Source organism: Pocillopora verrucosa, chromosome 3 (genome assembly GCF_036669915.1).
Source record: "Pocillopora verrucosa isolate sample1 chromosome 3, ASM3666991v2, whole genome shotgun sequence".
Taxonomy (NCBI): Eukaryota; Metazoa; Cnidaria; class Anthozoa; order Scleractinia; family Pocilloporidae; genus Pocillopora; species Pocillopora verrucosa.
Genome location: NC_089314.1, coordinates 12,221,004 through 12,244,281, shown reverse-complemented (window position 1 = coordinate 12,244,281; position 23,278 = coordinate 12,221,004). Strand labels below are relative to the sequence as shown.

The following is a 23,278-nucleotide window of genomic DNA, read 5'->3' as shown; positions in this document are numbered from 1 at the left end:
ACAATGTATTATTTATATTAATCTCAAATGGAATGTTTAGAAATTTAGGCAGGCAGAAGGGTGTCCCTAACTAACAAACAGCTAAGTTCATTTACAGCATGTTGAATGCTATGAAAATGAGAAAAATATTGATCCTAAATCAAGAAACTGATATTCACACCGTTGTGTTGCTTTTAGTGAAGACTTCAATCTGTAGTTAAGGTTTTGCCACATTGAAATATCTATTATTTTATGACGAATGGCCTAATTGAGGACTTCTTACATTTGCATCAAAAGAAATGACAGTCAGCCTCATGAATTTACTAATTGCCAAGGCAGCACATAACCAAGCCTAGCAAACTAAAAAATGCCAAAAATACCTCAGTCTCTACCTTGATAACAAGAAAACCAAATTTTGAAGCTCAAAGCAGTAAAAACAAAACCACAACCAATAATATTGGACATCAAAAAATAACCTACAAATCCAACAATCGATTTCAAGGATGAGGCACTCTGACTCCAGAGAAACATCCCACATGTTCTTAGTGACGTTGTGGAAGGGAGTTACCATGTTAGTGAAGGTACAAATTTACCTAAGCTAAGTGATTCTAAAAATATATTTCCTTATCTTTCATCCAACCGTTGATTGTTTGTTCATTTGATCAGATCACTAAAGTCTCTCACCATTGGTCAGAAACCTACCGTACCAACCAATCATCTTGAAATGTGCTTTGTTTAATCAGGTTTCCTACACTTGTTTTCAAATTTCGTTCAAAACAATGACTACAGCTTAGGTATTGACTTCTTTAACTGAACATATTTGAAGGAATTCTATCAATGGATGGACTGGTCTGACCAGCCAGTTCTGACCAATAGTAAGTTTCCTTAGTTTCAGGTGGTCTACTGAGCCAGTCCTGGTCAGTTACATTTGCAGGTAGGCCCCAGGCTCCTCCTCGTCACTTGAGTCGGTAACTGACCCAGGATCTGACCCAGGATCTGACCCAGGATCTGACCCAGGATCTGACCCAGAATCTGACCCAGGATCTGACCCAGGATCTGACTCATCTTCTGATTCATCTGTTGACCATTCTTCTTCAGGTTTGACTTTCCCGTCGAGATCCTGAGATAAATCACAAATCAACAATCAACATTATCTTGTCAAACAACGTACAACTGAACTCCAACTTGTTTACCCTGGTTACATTTTATACGACGAGAAATTATGCTATGAGTATGTTTGACCATGTCAATTTAAAACAACTTTTTCCATTAAGGAATGTTCCATGTAAGCTAACATCACAAGGCTCATCAAAAGTTAGATATCGTCCAATTACATCCATGCTGGGGCCCATACTGATTATGCTACTAGGGAATTAAGCTGAAGTGTTCAAGAAATATACATAACATCTGAGTGACCACCTTCTACATGGTAACTTTTTAAGGCAAAGGTTCAGTAGTTTATGTGAGAACAAGGAACTGCTGATGTCTCCTCTTTAAAGGTTATGAATATTTACTTAAAGGCCCGTCCCCAGCTAGTACTCATTTTCCAAACTGAGGAAACTGCATGGTAAGTGGACATTATTTTTGCGCATTTCAAATGTGGCAACATTTTGTAATTCAGCAGCTCATCAGCATAGCAGTCTACTTAGTAAGTTCATATAAAAAATGTAAAGACATAACCTAGTTAGGGTGAACTTTATTCAGATGGATGTAACCTTCATTGTTGTTTTTACAAAGGCTAATTAACAAGAAGTTCTCCGGATAGAGCCTGATGAAAACATGTTTGATCAAAGTAACTGCACAGCATTGACATTAGAGAATTTCTGCCTGTGAAATTTGAACCAATATCTCTCTCACAGCTGTAGCATACTTTCTCTACTGCTTTTCAAGTAAGCCCTCACTCATTTCTTTTCTAATCGACAACGTTCTGGTAACTTCTTGCTAGGAGGGAGAAAAGGAAAATCTGTGTAAAAGGAAGTTTAAGGGGAAAAATTCTGTGGTGCTTTCATAGCATTTTTTCAAAATCTAAATTAAATACTGAACCACTGAGTTAATCAATCAAATAAAAATTACAGATTTATACTAACCTTCCCTCTACAAATCTCCCAAATACTCTTCCAGAAGCTCTTTCTGAGGGAATACTTAAGTATAAAAATTTTTTTCTCAGGGCATCCAGAAACACCCCAAATTTCCTTTGAAATTTAACTTTTCCTCCATCAGAGAGAAGCTTCAGCTTTTAAGTATGACATTATTTAACAACTCTTGAGAACTGTTAATAAAACAAAGTGAAAAAAATAAGGTCTCAAATCATTTCATACAGACAGATGCTCACCTCATGGAAAGTACAAGCAAATGTTTGCTCCCTTAATTTCTGTTTCTCTCATGGAAATCAAGACCACTTTCCGAAGGGAAAAAAATAGCTAAACGAATATACAAAAAACTGAAAACCAGCACTAGCAGATTTCCTAAATCTTAAGACAAGTGTAGAGAGTAGCTCCTTGATCTCTTCCAAACACTGACATTAATGTGCTGTCATTAACATCTGAAAACAAGTCGCCGTCCTCACATTCACGTGCACAGAGTTGTAACGCATTTACTTTGGTTTCATTTTGTTTTCTCCTTTTTCCGGCCCCCAATTATAGAAGAAATAGATTTATCAAGGTTGAAGGCATGAAATTAGGGATGGAGTATATCCATTTTCTGTGTTTCTACTATAAATACACAAAATAATATTGTTTAAGACTGACTCAAAAACAGACTTCAGACTTCCTCAAACGTAAACAAACTTATATGGGTTCTCATCTTAGCTGAAAAAATTACTTCCTCCAAGTTTAACAGATTAAATGGTAGCGACATAGAGTGCATGACTCTAAAATGTTCTGAAGTATGTAAGCCTTTTCAGTAATTAGGAATGTAAAACCTTTTATTTGAAATCATTAAATCATCATAAAGCCACAATGTTTGCTTCCCTTTGGATTCCCTCTTTCCCTCTCTTACTTTCGCATCCTTTCAAAACTCAATGAACGCTAGCTAATGTAAAGTAGTTATCATCAATACTGAAAGTTCCATCGTGTTAAAAATTCAAGTAGGAAGAAAATTTCTGCACACCTAGTCCTTTACTGACTGACAAATAAAAAGCATACGGCAAAAGGAAGCAAACTGAAAAATGTCTTATTTTCATCGTGAACAGTCTTTTCAATTCTGTGATCTTATTTTTTAGCGGATTAACGGGCAAAGTGATTTTAAACGCCAAGAAACTAGTGCAAGGTATTCTAAATAAATGCAGACAACAAAGCGACTGCGATGTAAACAGCGAAATAAAAATATACCTACACACCGTGGTATTCACACGTCTCATGAAAGAATAAACAGTTAAAATCAAACTGATTTGAACTGACTGGTGGTGACTTTTTATGAGATAAACTTTACTCTTGTTCTATAAAAGCAGACGAAATATCGCACTTGCTCCGCGAACCAAGGGCGTAAAAATTCTTCAAACAACACCACGGGTAATTGAACAGAACATCCATGAATAATGACTACATATGCAAACTAAGATCACGAAACTTACGTGGTAGCGTGTCACCAAAAAGGGGAAGGTACGCTGTCGTAAAGCTGCACTCAAATCATCCATCTGTTGCCTTGTCATTTTAACACCAGCAAGCGTCAGCGTAATCAGGCGAGGCACACAGCTAAGATGTCGAGCGAGAACTCTTACTCCTTCACCAAGAGGGTTTTGTGACAAGTTGAGAATGTGCAGGCTGGGAGCCTGGTGCAGAGATCTGGCGATGGCTGCGGTAGGTCTGGCTTTTAAGTTGATATTATTAAGAATTAATGTAGAAAGTCTGTCTGTGAAGATGATACGAGACACCATGGTCTCTGTTAACTGAGCATCAAAGATTTCACACGGTTCACCAACAATAACTATCCATCGCAGACAAGTGCAAAATGGTAAACAATCAGCCAGCATCCTCATCTCTTGCCTCTCTAAGCCGACAATGTCAATGATCTTCATACAGGAAAGGCTGTTTGGAGTCGAACCAGTGGTGCTATCAGTGTTTTTAGTCAAACACGAAGCTGTTTCGTTGTCCTGTTCATTCAAAGGATCGCCAACACGCTTCACCTGAGTAGACTCTGTCGTTGATGAAATGAGCTCTCGCAGCATTTCAGTCGGAAAAGAGTAAGAACCTTCTTTCTGTATTCGATAAACATAAAGGATAATTTTGCTCTCTCTCTTCAAGAGGAACTCTTTCGAAGGACGACGCGGAAACGTTTTCAGCAAATCCGCGGCTTTCTTTTCGCCCGAACAGCTAAAAAAAACAGCATTTGTGTCCTCCGCTACAGTGATCAAGTCTCGATAGCTTTTCTCTGAATCCCCTTTGTCGCGAGGGAAAAAGATAAAGTCGGGTATCACAGCAGATTTCAACAAATGTTCATTTGCAGTAATGTTCAGCTGGTTAGAATCAAGAGACAAAACACCTCCAGTGTAAGAGGGAAACATCGAACAGAGATCTCGCCTCTTCTCGGCTGAACAACAAATATAGCTATGCGAGATAAGCTTTAGACAATGTTCCTGATCTTGAGACAACTGCCATTCACACTGCTGAAGCAGATCAATGAAATCACATTCCGACAAAGATTCCTTTCTTCCAACAGACCCTACATGACGGAAAACTGCACACGCAGCTTCTGTTGACAGCTCACAGGCAAATTTCAGAGCTTCACTCATCTTCACGATCTTTTCAAATGATTCAACTTTGGAAAGGCTAGGCGTACTTTCTCCCTTAATAGACAATACTTCCTCTTTAATGTGCCAGGCTGCAAGGAACTCCTGTATGGATTTGTGAATGAAATAGGCCCCTTTTTCAGGATTGAGACTCGTGACATTGACAATCTGGAAAAGCCCAACTTCACTTAATTTTTGAAAACTTCTTGAAATATTGCTGGGGAGTTCGCTGCAGCGTACGTAAAGACGGTCTTGCAGAAGTGCTTCAAAGGCAACCTTTCCAAGATTACTCAGGTCTTCTCTGGCTTCTGTGGAGGTCACTTTCTGAAATGGCATAGGCTGTTGAATTTCGCCTTTGTGATCTAGCATGGTTTGAATGAATTGTGTGAATATGTGGGCCCGTAATTTTGGCAGTCCTTCGTGATGTTTCTCTTTCCACAAAATACACAGCATCAGCAGGAGGAGAGGTATTTCTGCCATATCACCGAGATCTTTTTCTTCCAAGTACAACATGAACTCGTCACGATCTTGCTCACTTGCCAAAAATTTTCTCGCATAGGTTCTTTTTCGTTCCCAGCTTTTGAAACCTTGAATTTCTAACTGAACGTGGCTGGGGCCTCTTAACTCGTCACATTTAAGTTGACGCGTGGTGACAATAACGTGACAATCTCTTAGTTGCTCACCATTCCAAATTGCAAGGATGGGTGAGTGTTCTTTTGCACAGCTGTACTCATCGTAGCCATCCAAAATAAGAAGCACTTTATCTTGATTGTTAATTATGTAATCATAGAGACTATCAACTGAGATTGGACCATCACTGGCCAGCAATTTAGACGCACGTAAAACGTCGCGGATGTTCTCCACGTCACACACATCTCTCAACTTAATCAGAAGCAAAATGCAAAAGTTCATTAGGATTTCTCTTAAGGCTTTCGACCAATCATATGCAGCCTTCTTACAAAACGTAGTCTTGCCAATTCCTGGCCGACCATAAACAAGCATTCGTGTTGGTTTTCCCTTGAACATGTCGGTGTAGTCTTCGAGTTCCTCTTTTGTCACTCCGCTGGGCTTCCTGTGATCTCTTACCCAATTCAAAGGTGTGTAGATCTCATTAATTTCAATGGAAGAGCTTTCGTCCCATGGAACGATTTTCACCTTACTGAAGGTGTCACAATAAGATTTTAGCTTCTCTTGGCACTTCTCAACATTCAACGGTTCTGAAAAATAGAGAAAAGAAACATGAACTTTTATTGCTGGGATGAGTAAGCATACAACGCCAAGTTTTCAAAACCACACGAACCCTTGCCTGCAGAACAGACGCAATTTTTTTGCGCTTTTCAGTCAAACGGAGGAAAGGGTGGGGCGAGCGCAAAGTCTGAGTTAAGTGCGAGGGAAGAAGCTCCAAAACAATATCTTATTTTTATTTTATGATTGATCATTTTTCGGCATTGAAGCAGCTGAAGTAAACCAGGACAAGGATAACGAATTGTCATTATAAAGGAATAATGAAATATGTTTTACTGTCTTGTCGCAAGTGTTGGACAAAAAAAATCGAGTCCTCCCCAGGAATAGAACCTCAGACCTTTGGATTCTGCGCTCAGACACTTCATTACTCTAAGTATAATGTAAGTTATTAAAACGTAAGCTTTATATGAAATTTCTTCACTTGATAATTACAATACCTGCTAGCCTTCTACGTTTATTTTCTGGAGGATCACCACTTTTGCAAGCCTCCTCTCCTGTTGAAATGTCTGCAAAAGAGAAAACAAATTTATACTGTTATGTGAATTAATTAAAAATACACTGACAGATATGATACTGAAGGGATGAATATGCACACGATGCCAAGTTTTTAACATCACACGAACTCAAGCACAGTTTCCTTGGCATGAAAGGATTAAAATAATTAATCCCTGCCGCCGCCACCCACCCCCCACCCCCCCCTGCAAAAAACACACCCACACTCTGTTCTTTAATTTTTCCTTTTGGTTTTAACTCTTCTTAAATCGCAGGGAAGATTAAATTTCCAGCATTTATTTCATCATGGATCAACAATGTTGGGAAATGAAGCAGCCAAAATAACATAAAAAAAATTCTTGTATTTTTATTTCTTAAAATTTTTGCGCAGTACTGTTTCTTGAACAAATTGGTATAAGAAAAGGGAAAGGAAAGAAGTGTTACTGTCTTGTCACGAGCGTGAAAAAAAGGAAAAGTTTTGAGTCCTCACCAGGAATAGAACCCAACACCTTCGGATTCTGCGCTCGGACACTCTACCACTATAAGTATAATATGAGTTATTAAAACAAAAGTTTAATATGAAATTTCTTCACTTCATAATTATAATACCTGCTAGCCTTCTACGTTTATTTCTTGAAGAATCACCACTTTTACAATTCTCTTCTGCTGTTGAAATGTCTGCAAAAGGGAAAGGAAAGTCAAACTGTAACGAGAATTAAAACTCACTAAATTTGTGAAATAGGTAACAAGCAGGAGTCGTAATAAGTGCTAATTGAAGATGAAAATCTCTTGTGAGCCTGATCACGGAATAAATGAGAAAAGAGAAAATGATGGACTTCAAGAATTTAAATTCATTGGGAAGGAATAAAAACTAAGATTTAGATCTCAACAAAGTTTTAACCCTGTCAGTAACAGTGAGGTATTTCGTAGAAAAGTAAACAAAGAAAATTTAGGTTCATCTTACTGCGCACAAGAGTCTGGACACGAAAACAATAATTAGGAGGCCAAGGGGGAGGGGGTAGTTGATAAGCGTTCCTAATCTAAGACAAAGATAAAAGATTTAATTTAAGACTAATGAAATACAACGAAGACGCAAAAAAGTGGGTAATTTCTTATCAACCCTTAAACCCTTAAGAGTGACTTGCATCTAATTTCTCAAACATTCAGGTAATGGAAATAAAGGAAATGGTCACCAACTAGAGAAGTTCTGGATTATGAAACAAATTCTTCTCATCAGCACCTTAGGGAATGTATAGGGAACAGTAGAATATGTATACTGAATGTTAGGTATGTATACTGATGTTAGGGTGGAGAGGGTTAACCCCCTCTAATCTGGAATTTTAGAACGTTATCCATCACCTCAAAATTGGAATTAAAGTGAATTTGTACATATCTCAGTTTTTTTTTAAAGCAATGCGATTGAAAAACAAAGAATGTGTATGCATTTTTATCAGTTTTTTGATAAATATTTGATTCCACTGTTGGTCTTCATGTTCTCATCAGCACATAACGATATTCTATACCGAGGAAAACAAGCAAGTTACAAGATCTCTTGGAAGACACAACCAAAGCTTTCACAAAAATGTACACGTACCTCCGTAATGAGGCCAGTCTCCAAACACAAGAGAGTTACTCAACATGTTGGATACAACAGAAGCTGCCATAACACAAGCAAAAGTCTTCCACGAATCACTTGTAGATGCAACGTCATGTACAAAACCACAAACACCTTTAACGATAAGCCACTCTATCTTCATGTCATGAGCTGCTGCAAAAAGGCCTAAGGCAAAAAAATGAAAAAAAAAGCAACAAAAATTGAAATGGATTTAAACAATGATATTGAAGGGAGATAATTACGATTGACTTGAACAAAGAGGCTTCGTTTTTATCACTCTTTTAGTTTGTTCTTTGCTGCTGGAAATCTTTAAGAGACGTGTTTTTCTGCAGGTATGTAAATTAGCAGCACTCTTCCTAGTGAGTGTAATGAGTAGGGCAAAGTACCCTTTTGGTCAGAAGCACTATATCAAAGAGTAAGGATTTGGAATTCAAGAAAGAGTTTCCTTCAACAAAAAGTATTGACAGAATACTCTGCTTCCAACAAGAGCCTGGCCTAATAGACCAACAACCAGAGGCTTTGAATGGTTCAGAGGTAAGGCTTCAAAATAATAAGTTGGAGGGTACACTGTAATACACATTACCATTATACAACTGTGCTGATCACTACCCCTACAAAAACACTGTCAAATACCTCCCCTCCTCCTGGCTTAATAGTTTAGTAACCAGAGGCCTCCTGTAGTTCAGAGGTAAAGCTTAGGAAAATCAAAGTGGAGGGTATGCTGTAATAATCATTACAATTGTACACTTGAGGTTACCACTCCCCCAACGAAAACAGTGTGAAGTACCTCCCCTCCTCCTAGCTTAATAGTTTAGCAACCAGAAGCCACCTGTAGTTCAGAGGTTAAGCTTAAGAACATCAAAGAGGAGGGTACGCCATAATAATAATTACTATTGTACACTTAAGGTGACCACTCCCCATACAAAAAAACTCCTTATTTTCTCTCCTCCCTCAGAAACCTAGCCTTACAGCCTTACGACCAAAGGCTCCCCTCTGACCCTGTAGCTTAGAGGTAAAGCTTGAGAACATGAATTTGGGGGTGCAGTGTAACATGATCATTCCAACTAATTTCACTTGTGCCAATCAGTTTTTAGGCCCAAAGCACACACATGAAAAAGAGTTTACAAAGGGTTAATGGACTATTTTGACTATGTAATTGCGTATGGCCAGCTTTGTGTGAGTGATCCTGGTAACATGAAGTCACATTGATGATGAGGAATACATGTAATCCCTGTTATGGCAAAACAATTTTTCTGCACAGTGGTCACAGATGTGAAGCAAGAGTAACCCTGAGAGTAATTCTCACCTTTTCCTTCCATTTCAGCTGCAATTGTCCCAGGGTGTAATTGACACTGCTGTTCAGCATCAATCAGATCAGAGCAACTCAAAATCTCTCCATCACATACATTGACTTCTCGTGCTTCTGGGTTTGCTAATGGTGTCTCCCATCCATCAGCTGCACTTTTGACAAGTTTACCAACATCCCTACTCACTGGGGTTTTGTTAAAATCTGTTGTAAGCTTTGAAGATATCACCACATCTCCTAGCTGGGCTTTATTAGGATTCAAACTGTAACAGAAACCAACCAAAAAGGTAGCCTTGGGTTTCAGGAGTGTGACAGCATGTTTAGCAGTAGTTTGAGAACCTCCAGGATCTGAAGATTCATTAAAACACCTCACTATGGCAACCTTCACCGACCCATCTTCATCTTCACCCATCTTTCCAAAGTACACATTTCCTATGGATTTTTCATAGCTTTTAAATGGATTTCTCAGGTAATGATAACAAGCCAAGAGCTCGCAGTCTTCCACAGTCAAAAGCAGAATGTCAACTGGAAGATGGTCTATGCTCCAATGTTTCAACTTCTTTGGCAGATCTTTTTTCTTCTTCAGTGTAATACTCAGAGGTGGAGGATCATTACTGCAAACCACTGAGCTGCCGCACTTGTCATTACTAGGTCCTGCCATCATAACAAACTGGATCTGTGTTCAAAGTTTTCCTAGAAGTGAACAAACGAAATCAGAAAATAATTCAAAGATGAACACATGCTTATAGGCATGTCACATATCTGAAAGGTGATAAAAGTGTAGCCGTGGGAAATGCTGCTATACAGTAAGACTACCAAGCCTAAACCCCATCCAGTACCTGGCATTAAATGTAAGAGCTGGCTTTAGTTGCTTGGTATTATATTTCAAGAAAACCCTTGCTGCTGGTTGACAACCTAATAACCAACTTAGCAAGCACTTGGCTGTATATTTTGAGGGTTTGCAAGTTTTACAGCTATTCTCAAGATCAACTCAACAAGTTATTCGACTCCCTCATCTTATCCTTATTTGCATGTAGCCTAGAAGTCTGGGGATCAGCTCGTCAGAAGTATTTGGGTGGAATTGACAACTTCTGCAAACAAGCCTACTAATATGGAAAGATATCACCCAGGCTGACTTCAAGATATGGACCTTGATTGAAGAGAAAGATTAACCTCTGTTTAACAAAATCACCACCGCGAAAAACCGTCTTCCTCAAGAACTGTTGCTGCTAAAACGGACAAGAATACTAAGGAAAAGGGGACATGAATTCCAACTCCCCCAGAGAAGAAATGAAATACACAAAAACTTGTCTATGAACAAATGTCTTCGTAAACTTGTGATCATATTTTGTTATCTTTGATTATTCTTTTTTATCTCTTTCTATATCTTGTTTTATATATTAAATTGTCCCTTTTATTCATAATTTGGACAGTAAAGACTGACTTCTGTTGAGTCTGAAGTTTTCCAATAAATACTTCATCATCATCACCATCATCATCAAGTATGCTCCATATTTCTATATCTACCGATACAAAGTGTTTGTTATTATTTGACTATAAACCACAGTTCAGATTTCAAAGAGCAAGTATTCTAGCCATTATTTTTCCCTCAGATGTGTAAAATTTTTTAAATGCAGATGTCACCAGCATGCAAAACCACAGTGTGAGGTTTATAAACTGTTACTGGTCTGGTGTTGATGAAACCAGAGAAAATCAGATCCTAAATGAAAAATGGCTTTTTGAAGTACCGTAACTCCTAACTTGTGAATTAAATCACCTACAGACCAAACAATACACTACAGACGAAACGATACTCTACAGACCAAACAATACACTACAGACCAAACAATACACTACAGACTGAACAATAAACTACAGGCCCACACATATGTATGAATTCAAACTTAGGAACTCATAATCGTGGTATTCACCTCAGCTCATATGCAAACGCATAAAACTCACCTATGTTGGTAAAATCTATTTCCACATTGAGGAACTGATCATCCTGCTCTCTTTATATCTGCTGGAAATGAAATTATTTTTATTAACAGACCGTTCAGCACAGAAAAATATGCCTCAGTTAATCCCTAAGATGTCATATTAAGGTTATTCCTCAGTTTTGCACTGCAAATCCCGTAATGCACCTAAAAATAAAGTAATTGGGGGAATGAGCATGGGTGCATTCCAAGAACATGGTATAATTTTTCAATCCATGGACCAGGTGAAGAGGTACAATGGTCTTTAGCTCTTGAACAAGCATTGTGACCTATATTTTTTTTTGCATAATTTTGTTGTACAATTTATCCCCTTTAAATTGGGGAAATTATAAAAAAAACCTTCTTTGGAGGGAAAAAAATAAAACTAAAAGCATGCAGGAAGCCTGTTACTTAATTGAGGGTTCAAATTATGACCTTGAAAGGAATGACTCTAGAAACCATTCGAGCCCATATGTTGTTTAAATTTAAGTGATTTTCCCACAGATTACATATCAAATTGTTTGATATGCTTAAGACTTTCTACCTATCAATTTTTCTTCAAGTGTTGCTTTAAAAACCCTTGCTTCCAGCTGCAGCAAAAATGTACCATGAACCAGTGAAATGATGCGTGAGATTAATGCCAGTACAGGCATAAATGGGGCAGGTTTGGCCCATTACATCTCCGAAACAAACACAGTGACCTATCTTTTTTATAGTATTTTTCAAAACAGACATTAGTAGAGAACATTTAAGGAAAGTATAAAAAAATTGTTTGATAACTTTTTTTTACTGAGGAATCACTTTAAAGGAGCTTGCCAAAATTTGTGTATCTTCAAGTTTTTCCAAAAGGATGTCAAGCTTAACATCAGTCATCATCATCTGCATCATCATGATTGGTCTCAATTGTATCTCCAAATGATATTTACAAATTTACGCAATCACATTATTTTGATACAATGAAATTCTTTGTTTGAAGTTATATTAAATATACATGTAATAGTTTAATGCATGTTCCGTTCCTTTCATTAGTTTTATAAAAATTGATAACAGAAAATCCGACCTACTTGTGAAAAAATACTTCTTTTAAGTACACTTTTAGTATGATGAGCTCAATTACAGCAGTGATCCCTGCCAGCCTGGTTAATTCTGCTAAGAAAAAAAAATTTCAATTTTTTAGCTCACAAAATGAGTATTGCAGAGCTGAGCTTAGTGAATACTGGCTACGTTATTATAAATAATTCTATAATAAGATAAGTGCAAAGCTGTTGTTTTGCGGATCTTGTACACTTGTATTTCAAGCTTATTCTTTACCTTACTTTTCTGTGAAACCATAACCTCTAACACTCAAAACATATTGAAATGATATTTAAACCTTCGTTTTAAAAAACAAAAGGGTATAGGTTAATTCTGATCACTTATTTAACTTCCAGCACAGTCTTTTGTTGCTGCAGATTTCTGGTTTTCTTATGGGAAATATTGGAGCTACATCGGCCTAAAGTTGTGTTTATATCTTGTTGCAAGATTATGTTTATGGGGAAATGTCTGGCCATTCAAGAGCCCGGATACAGCCAGACATTTGAACTAGACATAGGCCTAACATCAACCGGACAAGAGCCCAACTGGACAGAGCAGTAAAGAGCCTAACAAGAACCTGACACAGCAGAAAATGAGCGGTAATCAGCCGGGCATTAGAGCCAATCAAAAAATAATTGTACACAACAGGAAACCAGCCTGACATGAGCCAGACATTAGCCTGACACTCAGGCTGACAAGAGCAGTAATTCAGCCTGACACAAGCTGGACATGAAAAATCGTTCATAACAGGAGAAGGAGCCTGACACAAGCCAGGCATAATAGCCAGACAGCACAAAAATAATTAGTGATGTAGTAATTGCTTAAAAATTCCACTTTCTTTCGGCCTGTATGTTAGGTCACAAATTTTATCTTCCTTATCAAACATTTATTCGGTCAAAGTAAAGGCATGCTAACATTCTTACTTTTAGACTTTGAATCCTTGAAAACCACATTTCATGTAAACAATGAATGAAGAAGCAAATATTTGAAGCAATTTACATATCTACAAACAGCACCACCTCAGGCACCAAACTTTCAAAACGACAGTTGGATTTCATGGCACTAAGCGATAGCAATGGCTGTTTTCTATGTTTGAATTAAAATGTTGACTGGTAGGATTATCAGCTGCCTTAAAATCTTTAAAGAATGCCTTGCTCCTGTTAGCCTTTCTCAGCATGCCATGTCCCAGACAAGAGTGTGGTAACATTTAGTCCCACTCATTAGCTGAGAGTTGAACAATTTTTTGTCTGGCTTTTGGCATGTGGATATCTGACTCTATGAATGGTAATCAGGCCAGAATCACACTTTATTAAGGATCTATCAGGCTCCAAAGTTTTGTACAGGTTGCACACCTCACTCTCAGTCTACTTTTCTCAAAATTTTGTTCAATAGCTTGAATCTCTGTCAGTTCTTTGCTATTGTCCATCAAGGTGCATGGAGGTCACAAATGCGCTTAAATTTTTAATCTAATGTGATCATCAGAGCAAAATGAGTTTACAAATATAGCAGTCTATAACTAAGGGGTTTAAGAAAGTCATCTTATATTTTTGATCCATGCACTGCCAGTTTAAACCAATAATTGACAACTTTGGTATGTTTTGTCCTCAGCTATGGAACTCATGAAATGTGAGTTTGGTTGATCAGCTGGAGTTGCAGTTGTAGTATATTGCGTTTCATAACATTACCACTTCCTATTACTCGATCGAGTGGTTAATCTACTTTCCTAAGTAAAAGTAAAAGCAAAATGACTAATTATGAGTATTGTATGGTAAACATACATGTAATATCTTGATCATTGAATAAAGTGTTATTAACAGTATTTTACAGCTAATTTTAAAGACTCTTCATTTTACCTTCAAGCCTCCCCACCCCCAACCCCTCGAATAATGCCAGAATGCATCCTTTCAATGTATTTCTTAAGACAGTTACTATTTACACATATCTTATTTCCGTATTTGTATAAGAAATATTAAGGATACTACTACTAATTATGATTAAAAACCAATCAGCTTGCGCACCAAGTTTCCGGTAAAAGTGAACAATAGCCGACAGTTGGCCGACAGACGGCTGACGGTATCTTTTGGGAACTGCAGGTAATTTAGTGTTAACAACTGGGTTGAAAACGTAAATTAGCCACCGTAAAGAGTAAAAAAGCTGACGTTTCGAGCGTTAGCCCTTCGTTAGAGTGATTTGAATCAAATTCAATCACTCTTTCATCTTCCTCGGAATGCTCGCAAGGATTTTCGTGTTCCTCTTTAACAACAGCCGATCCACACTTTAGTCTGCAACATAATAATAAAACTGTCGGTCGACTGTTGGCCGTCTGTCGGCCGATGGTCGACCAACTGTCAACCGACGGTCGGCCAATTGTTGGCCGACAGTTGGCCAAAAGTCGGCCGACTGTTGGCCGACAGACGGCAAACAGTCGACCGACAGTTTTCATTATGTTGCAGACTAAAGTGTGGATCGGCTGTTCATGGCCAGAAATCTGTGACAGTCAGCGGTTTGAAACGGGGGCTCGTGTATCCAAAAAAATTCCTACTACGCATGCGTTCTTGCATCAGATTACATACAGCAAATTATGGCGAGCGGCGTAAGGGATTCGAGCAAGAATAGCCGCGGTTTATTTCTTCAATTACACAATGTTTCTTCTGCGGACCTTCTTTGGGATGAAAAAAAAAGTAGAAAAAGGAAAGCTAATGTTTCTTCTGATTATTTTGCCGTGGAAAGGTTAATCTCGAGGAGGACATCACATGGAACGGTGAGTTCACAATTTGCCCTGGTCTACGATGTATGTCATTAATTTTCTTACATGCTAAAGTTTTATAATTAAAATCTTCAGGTTCAATATTTGGTGAAATGGAAGGGATACAGCGCGTTTCATAATAGTTGGGAAGATGAAGATAACTTGACTACCGATCTTATTAGGTATTTATTGTTGTATCATTTTTTCAAACTGTACTTAAATTACCATTACAATTGAACATGCTGAAATACGGAATTAACAAGAGAGATGCACTCGTATAAGCTCATTCATAGAAAGTTTTATACTTAACTAATTTTTTTTCACCAATAATACACGCAGTGATTGCTGCTTTTCTTTTTCTTCTGCCTTTGCATTGCTTTGAGTATTACTTGTTCATAGACAACCCCTCTTATGTTTCCATTTTCATTATTTTTCTTACAGAACTTATGACAAGCCAATTGTTGATAAAGAGAGGCTAACTCGAAACGTTGATAATCTGAGATTATCAGTCCTCTTTAAATTAAGGAGTAAATCAAGGTCTAATGCTATTTTGGACTTTGATCATGATTGTTTTCGTTTTTTGTTTTATGGTAAAGGAAGGGAGGGAAGGGAGAAGGGGTATACTTTGTTAGATAAGGATGATTTTAAAAAATGTGATTTACCAGAAAACTGGGATAGGGTTATTGATTGTAATGGGGATGGGGTAAGGGTTAAATATCCATTTAAAATTAGATTGTTTTTAGCAAAATCACCAAAAACATATTCTATTATAAATGGGAAAATTCAAGAAGATCAGAGAATGTTAATTGAGAAACTATCAATTGATTTCAGTCGCCAACCTGTAACTATTCAATCATAGATATTATAAACAGAAAGTGAAATTGAAATTAACTGTAATGGCTTTAGGGACTGTAAGGGGTTCCACCTGAACACAAAAGCTGATAAGAATATGACCAACAAGTGAGTTGAATGTACAAAATATACATGGCCCCTATCTAATAACCCTAGGCTTAATCCGCAGTATGAATTTGCTTGAAATTGCTTTTATTTACAAATTTAATTATAATTTTGTTGAGTTGATGTGTTTTCACTGCACTCTTTGCTTGTCATGTAGCTTTTCATGTGAGTTTGTTTATATAATTTTGAATGTGTAAGGGAGTCCCCCCTTAGAGTAACTAAAGCCATTTCATGCTCCCAGAATACTAAATATTCCATATTTTCTCATTGACAAATTTCCTCCAGTTGTTTAATTAGTTCAGCCTTGGTTTTGTTGCTGAATCCTCTCGCATTTCTCTTCTTTAATTCTTCTTTCAATTGCTTCACTGTCATATGAGAACAGCTAGTGTCAGTGGTAGTGGACTCAGGGAGGGGATGTTCATTTTGAGCTTCAATAGATTGCTGGAGAGGATCTTGACTTAAATTTACTCGTGCCTTTTTTCGGTTTTCTTTAATTTCAACATCCCAGTAGCTCTCCTTGCGCTTCATGTAATTGCGTACTTCCCGCTCGTGTTCTTTAAGCTCCCACTGACGTTGCTCTTGTCGCAGAACATCTCCTGCAGAATCCCACTTGTTGGACTTTCTCAGAATTATTGCACGTGCTACATCATTGTTCTTTTCAACTCCTTGCCCTGTAAATATTTTGACTGAGTGGTGGAGCTCAAAGAACTTGGGAATGTGTGCTACCATAATGTGCATGTATGGGGTAACTCTGGCTTTCTCATAGCCTTCTCTTTTGCCATTTAGACTGACAAAAAGAGAAATCCACTCTTTGGCTTTCATGAAAAATTCTGTGGGGTCCTTCTCAGGGTTCCAGTCATTGACAACTTTGTAAATTTCTGCAAACTCTGTCCAGACTGCAACCACAGTTGATGCTGTTTCTGGGTGGAGAATGCTATGTAGCTTACTGGGAAGGTCAGCTAAAAGGATCTTTTTGTCTTTTCCAAGGAGACTTGTCCAGTCATGTTTCCCGCTACCTTTCCCATCTGCATTTCTTTGTTCCCACACATCAAAAGAAACACCACAAGATTTGATTACCCTAATAAGGCTTTTTAGGTGTAATCCTGTTGCTGCCCCCTTTTTATGGTCTAAGTCATCATCTTTATCCCAGTCAAGGCACTCCTGCACTAGATTTCCAATCAAAATATCTGTGATTCTCAGCATTAAGTGCAGCTTGTCTACCACTATACGATCCAGTGGTATATTTAGTATAGGTTGTTTATCACAACAGTAATTATCTCTGGATTTTTTAGACATTTCAAACATTTCTTTCAGTGTTCTTGCTAAGGGGGGAGTGTTATAACTTGTATAGTCATTGTTGATTCTCCAGCGATCATTTTTGTGTGTTTTACACCAGGCACAAGCATAATTAGATGTTGCCCCCTTCAGTCCAAGCATCAGTAAAATAAATTTATAATCACCACCAAGATATAATTCAGTTTGAATCTCTTGGCCATCCACATTCATTTTACCTTTGGCAGTCAAGTCATTTACCTCATTGAATAAACTCTGGAATGACTCTTTTATTGTGTGGTAACTCTCGGTTCCATTGACTATGCCAAGAGTTCTGTTTCCTTTTGCAGACATTACGGACTCCTCTGTTTGCAGAATGGAAAATGAAAGTAAAATAAAATTTGAATTTCTTGTCATTCTGGCACCATCACCATTGATTTTGATTTTGATTTTATCATTGATGGGGTCAAAGTCACTGTTTTGCTTCAGGAAATCAGAGATATGTATTTTAAACACTGTTTCAGCGGAAGTTACTTTGGCCCCTTCAAACTTAGCATTTAGAGGTTCAATTTTGCTCATTTTGTTCAGTTGATCACGGCATTGTTTGACCAAGTAGGACCTTGGTAGACTATCAGTGATCATGGAAATTTCATGGTAAAATGAATCCCCCACACAAAATTTGTCCAGTAAGAAAAGGATTTTTTCAACATTCTCTTTTTCATGTGTGGACAAGGTACTATACTTTCTTTCTCCTGCTTGAGTGGGTAAATCTTGACAGTTGGGTTTACTTGTTATGTTGTGAACCACATCACTGTCTGATTCTTTGACAGTTAACCCAACTAGTTCAACACCAAAGGAAGAGCAGAACCAGAGAGCAGCTTCGGCTCGTGAAATAAAAGTTTTCAAGGTCCTGAACTTATTTTTCACAGTTGAAAGAGGTTTTCCCTGGTATGAACTAACTCCCACAGAATTTTCCAATGATGCAATATAATCTTCAAGCTCTTTGTTTGTTTTCTGCAAAACTTGGGTTTCATTTTCCTTTTGGTTCACTGCCAGCACCATTTCCTCATAGATTCTTTCCTTCTCCAACTCTAAATCTTCATAGGCCTTTTTCCAATCTTGTAGCTCATTTTGTATGTTTTCAATTTCTTGATAGAGTTCATGTACAGGTTTTGTTTGACCCTCCATAACATGAAACTTTCGGACTCGATTATCCAACTCTTTTCTTGCCCTGCCCTTAGTTTTTTTGTAATCTAATGAAATTTTATAAGCAATATTTAACAAAGCTTCATCGATTCCATCTCGTATATTTTCATCATCGCTAAAGGCAAAGCATTGCCCGAATGTGCACTTTTCCACCAAATCTATGTAGCTGAACCTTTTTGCCGTGGGTGAGTTTTCTGCTGCGCTTGTAGAAGGAGAATTTGCCTCTATCTCTTCACATCCGCTTGACAAATCTTGACCGGAAGTGTCACGCGACAGAACGTTTCGTTCTTGAACAGTTTTATGCCATTCTCTAAAAAGAGGATAAGGAATTTCCAAAGTAAAAAGCACTCTTTTCTCTTTTTCCCTCGCCTCATATCTTAATTCCGGTTGAGTGAATTTGATTGCATCCTTAAAACGCGAGCAACATTGACTAAATTCGTCGCTCATTTTACTTGCAAATTTTCGGATATTGTGTAACGCCATTGCACAATTTATTAAAGGCACGGTTACATAGGTCAAGTAAAGCATTTTGGGATTCAAGATGGAGGACGAAGGGGCCAGAAACTACGGTTGACGGTCGACTAAAAACATGGCGTTTTCCCGAAATTTTTCTTGGGTTTTAAAAATGGCGTCACATTGAGAACTATTTAGCAGTATTTGGGCCGTTTTTCCACCAAGTTTGGAACCGATTTAGTGGCTTCAATGGCTCCTATTTTTGCACTATAAATGAAGTTTAGCATGTGAACAAACCAGTTCGATCTGGAAGAACATTCCTGTGAACCCGTGAAGTGGGTTGATTTTCGACAATTTATGCTACCTTCGGACAGTTATTAAGAAAATGTATGGCGGAGTGCGAGGATTTCTACGTCCAACAAAAATTGCTTCGGGAACCGCTTTAACACATGCAAATGCACACAGATCACGCAGCGAAAGGTTGTACATATAATCCACTTTATTTTGCGATCTGGAAGAACTTGTCTCCTCTGGCGGTTGTAACACAGGAGCAATTATTAAAAGAAGGTTAGCTGAAAGCGCACTGTTTTCCTTGTAGTGATTTTGCGACTCGTTTGTAACCTAAGACCGAGTTCGACATCGATGCGCGTGCGTGGCGGCCATGCTGTCACGGATTTCTGGCCATGGTTAAAGAGGAAGACGAAAATCCTTGTGAGCATTCCGAGGAAGATGAAAATGTTGATCCACCACGTTTTCATTCCTACATTGATTTTTTTTATTGAAGTTTGTCACCCTTGTTAAATAGGACCAAGGGTCAATTGAAGTTTCCTGCCCGTTGAGATGAGCTTGCGCTCGAAAGAGTGGTCGAGGTTGTTGTCCATGCAAAGCAGCAAATAAGAATTGTAACGCAAACTGTCAGTGCCGCTGACTTTCCTGCAGTGAAGTGACTAAACGTGCGGCAGCTGGACACGGTCTTTAAATAATTAAACGTCCGGCAGTCTGATATTTTTCCATATTTGTCTTCGAAATCCAAAAAATATCTATACCAAAATGTTCTACCTTTATTTACAATCCTTAAGCGCTTCCAGGCAGCCTAAAATTTCGAACTTGATGTTTCTCGTTAACCCTGTATAGGCTGTACACGGTCCTCAAATAACTCCATATTTCTCTTTGAAATATTCCAATTTTTCCTTGGAAAATATTCTACCTTCATTTACAATCCTCAAGTGCTTCTAGAAAGTGAAAAAATTCGGACGTTGTCCGTTTCGCCGACCCTGTACACAGAGTACAAAGAGATCCAAGCGTGACACTTAGACACTACAGGACAGGGTCTTCGAATAACTAAACGTCCGGCAGTCTGACATTTTTCTATATTTCTCTTTGAAAAATACCAACGTCTATTGGGAAATACTTTATCTCTATTTAGAATCCCCAAGCGCTTCTAGAAAGTGAAAAAATTCGAACGTTGTCCTCTTCGCCGACTCTGTTCACAGTGTACGAAGTGTGACACTTAAAAAAAAAATTTTATTCTGCTTCCATAGGACAAAATTCAAAATACTGCGAGGAAACCGTAAAACGACGAACAGCGAATTTATTTACTGTAAAACAGTTGACTAAATGTCCAGGATGGCTCTTGAGAAAGACGACTTTAGAAGGTTTTCAGTAATCTGGGAATTTCGTGTTACAGGAAATTGGGTCGCGGCGCACGTTGCATCAAGGGTAAAAATGGGCCTTTCTAAACCCATCAGCTTGAGCGCCAAGTTTCCTGTGTTTACCCTTATCTGATTAACAGCACCAATTAACGTTTACAACAGTGACTTTATTTGACCACAATGGGTCACATCTAGCATTTATCAGGCTGAAAACATATTAGTGTAATAGCTATCTGATTCTTAAATGTGCTTGCTTTCCATAAATGAATGCTGAACATTTAAGGGATTATTTTTTCCTTCTGAACGAAAAGATTTTCTGCACCTGAGTTAAAATGGAGGGAGTTTTGCGCATTCCTCAGCTTTAGACAAGTAGATAAAATTAGCACTGAAACTCGATCAGGGCAACTGTTTTTAACAATAATGACCTAAGACAGCCAAGAAGCCAACTCAGCCTCCGATTTCCTCAGATAAGAATAAGAGATTTGAAATTCCATTCGTAAACATGACTTGAAAAATATCAAAGAGCGGGGCCATTCGGCGACTTCTTTATCAAGGTCCAAATAAACATCAAGAGATTTGATGGACAGAACTTAATTTCTGAAGATATGATCGATAGTAATGGTCAGAGTCTTGATTTAACTTTGTCTCTAATCTATCTTGTTTATATATTTTCATTCTATCGTCTTTGTTAAAGAGGTGATTCAAAGCGAAACATGTTCAAGATTAATTACCAAGCAAACTTAACTTGCTCTGTTATCAAATTTGTATGCTGCAATGAAATATTTTGATCTTAAGACAAACTTGTGGGGATAGAATATAATTTGCTGCAGCTTGTGGTGGATACTGAAAAAATTTCCTCTCAACTGAGCCCAAAGACAGAAGTAGTTTTTCCTTGTTAGAATAACAAGCATGACTTGAATCGTTCTTTGATGAAGCGGAAGTTTCGTCATATTTTCTGGAATTCAAATGCACTCAACTCATATGTGTGCCAAGAAGACCAACAAAATCTTAGGATGTTAACTTACCGTTTGCCCGAGATCCTGATCCGTATTGTTAATGTTCAGCAAGATATTTTCAAAGCTGAAAGTGTTAAGGGCATCGTGGGTCTTAGCTACCATCAAATAATTATTAACATTCCACCCACCATTTATTCATACATGTATTATGGCAAGCCAATTATTTCACAGGGTAATTTAGTGTTATCAACTGAGTTGATAACACGTAGATTGGCCACCGTAAAGAGTTTAAAGGCTGCAGTTTTGAGCGTTACCTTTCGTAAGAGCGATTCAGGGCTAACGCTCGAAGCGTCAGCCTTTAAACTCTTTACGATGGCCAATTTACGTTATCAACTCAGTTGAGTGATAACACTTAATTACCCTGATATACTCTCCCACTGACGCAGCACCACAGTTTCTTTAGAAACTTACCCCCTTTAGTCAATTATTGCACAAGTGGGTTGAATCGAAAGTTACCTAACAAGAATTGTGATCGATTAGTGAGATTGGGACATCACTGCATCAAGGTTCTTCAAAATGTATCTTGAAGTTAGTTTGAATGTAATCTTGATTAACAGCACTAATTAACGTTCACAACAGAGACTTTATTTGACTACATCTAAGATTCATCAGGCAGAAAATGAATCAGTGGAAGATTGAAGACCAACAAAACCTCGGGATGTCAACCTACCGTTTGCACGAGATCCTAATCCGTCTTGGGTGTTCAGCAAGATGTCTTCCAAGCTGAAAAGCAAAGCACTGTCCAGTTGAGCTACCATCGAGAAGTTCGTCAACACTTCAAAACGCAACCACCGTTTACAACTTTAATTCACGTGTTATTTTTAAACATCTAGAGGGATATTTGCATAACGCTAATAACGAACGCCTTCGGGAAAATGCGAGAGTCACGCGATCATGCCTGGGTTTTTTTTTATGCCTTTATTCTCACAAACAATTTAGGACAAAAACCAAGACATCTAAGTTCTGTCGAAGCCGGAATTATTAAATGCTTCTTTTCTAAACTTTTTTCTTTTAACTGCATGCAGCTGACTTGCAAGGATCATTCTTTTACCTATATTTCATCTGCGGGTCAGCATTTAATTTATTCCATTTGATTCTGACCAGATTCTTTGACAGAAACTAAAAAACTTAACAAAATTCGTAGGACAAAAAGTTGAGGTTTGCTACGGTTCAGCTACTAGACTCGTCAACAGTGCTGAAATCGATTTAAAAACCATGTTTCGGACATCGGAGTAACCACTTGCTGCTGGAGTTCCTAAGAGAATTTTGAGGTTTATTTGTTTCTCTGAGGGCACAGTGACAAATCCTGCAATCTAATTAGTTCTTTGTGCGGCCCGAAATTATTACTGTCTCTGCCTGAGGGCACGGTAATCACGCTTTCGTGGATCGCCGAGTACATCCCAAGCTTCATTGCCATTTTTCATCATATATTTCGTTTTGCCGGCTAAGCATATTTTCAAGGAAGGTTTAATTTTAGCAAATCAAGCCGATTGATAACTTTTCTCTCTCTCTCAAATCACTTTGATTGCCAGCAAAAATTGTTTTCGAAATTAATTCTTAAGA

General features: G+C 38.0%; 1 protein-coding gene and 1 long non-coding RNA gene across 5 annotated transcripts; one reads left to right on the top strand and one right to left on the bottom strand.

Annotated features, from left to right (window-relative positions):
* On the bottom strand, window positions 1-22,499 carry LOC131798503 (NLR family CARD domain-containing protein 4-like). Of its 4 annotated transcripts, none has more exons than XM_066163384.1 (10): window positions 22,386-22,499; window positions 21,725-21,779; window positions 12,404-12,485; window positions 11,326-11,386; window positions 9,364-10,056; window positions 8,037-8,222; window positions 7,052-7,120; window positions 6,388-6,456; window positions 3,551-5,922; window positions 1-1,099 (listed from the first exon to the last, which is right to left on the bottom strand). In XM_066163384.1, the coding sequence occupies exons 5-10, from the start codon at window positions 10,025-10,027 to the stop codon at window positions 902-904; spliced, it is 3,558 nt and encodes a 1,185-aa protein (XP_066019481.1). In that variant the 5' UTR covers window positions 10,028-10,056; window positions 11,326-11,386; window positions 12,404-12,485; window positions 21,725-21,779; window positions 22,386-22,499; the 3' UTR covers window positions 1-901. The 4 variants fall into 4 exon arrangements, 3 of the variants coding, with proteins under 3 accessions (XP_066019481.1, XP_066019480.1, XP_066019483.1); XR_010716909.1 differs by lacking the exon at window positions 12,404-12,485 and adding an exon at window positions 2,067-2,248 and having other exon boundaries at window positions 1,024-1,099; XM_066163383.1 differs by lacking the exon at window positions 12,404-12,485.
* LOC136279496 (uncharacterized) lies at window positions 14,971-17,804 on the top strand. The gene is made up of 3 exons (XR_010716911.1): window positions 14,971-15,174; window positions 15,256-15,341; window positions 15,601-17,804. It is a non-coding gene; the product is annotated as an uncharacterized lncRNA (long non-coding RNA).
* Window positions 22,500-23,278: the final 779 nt, after the last annotated feature.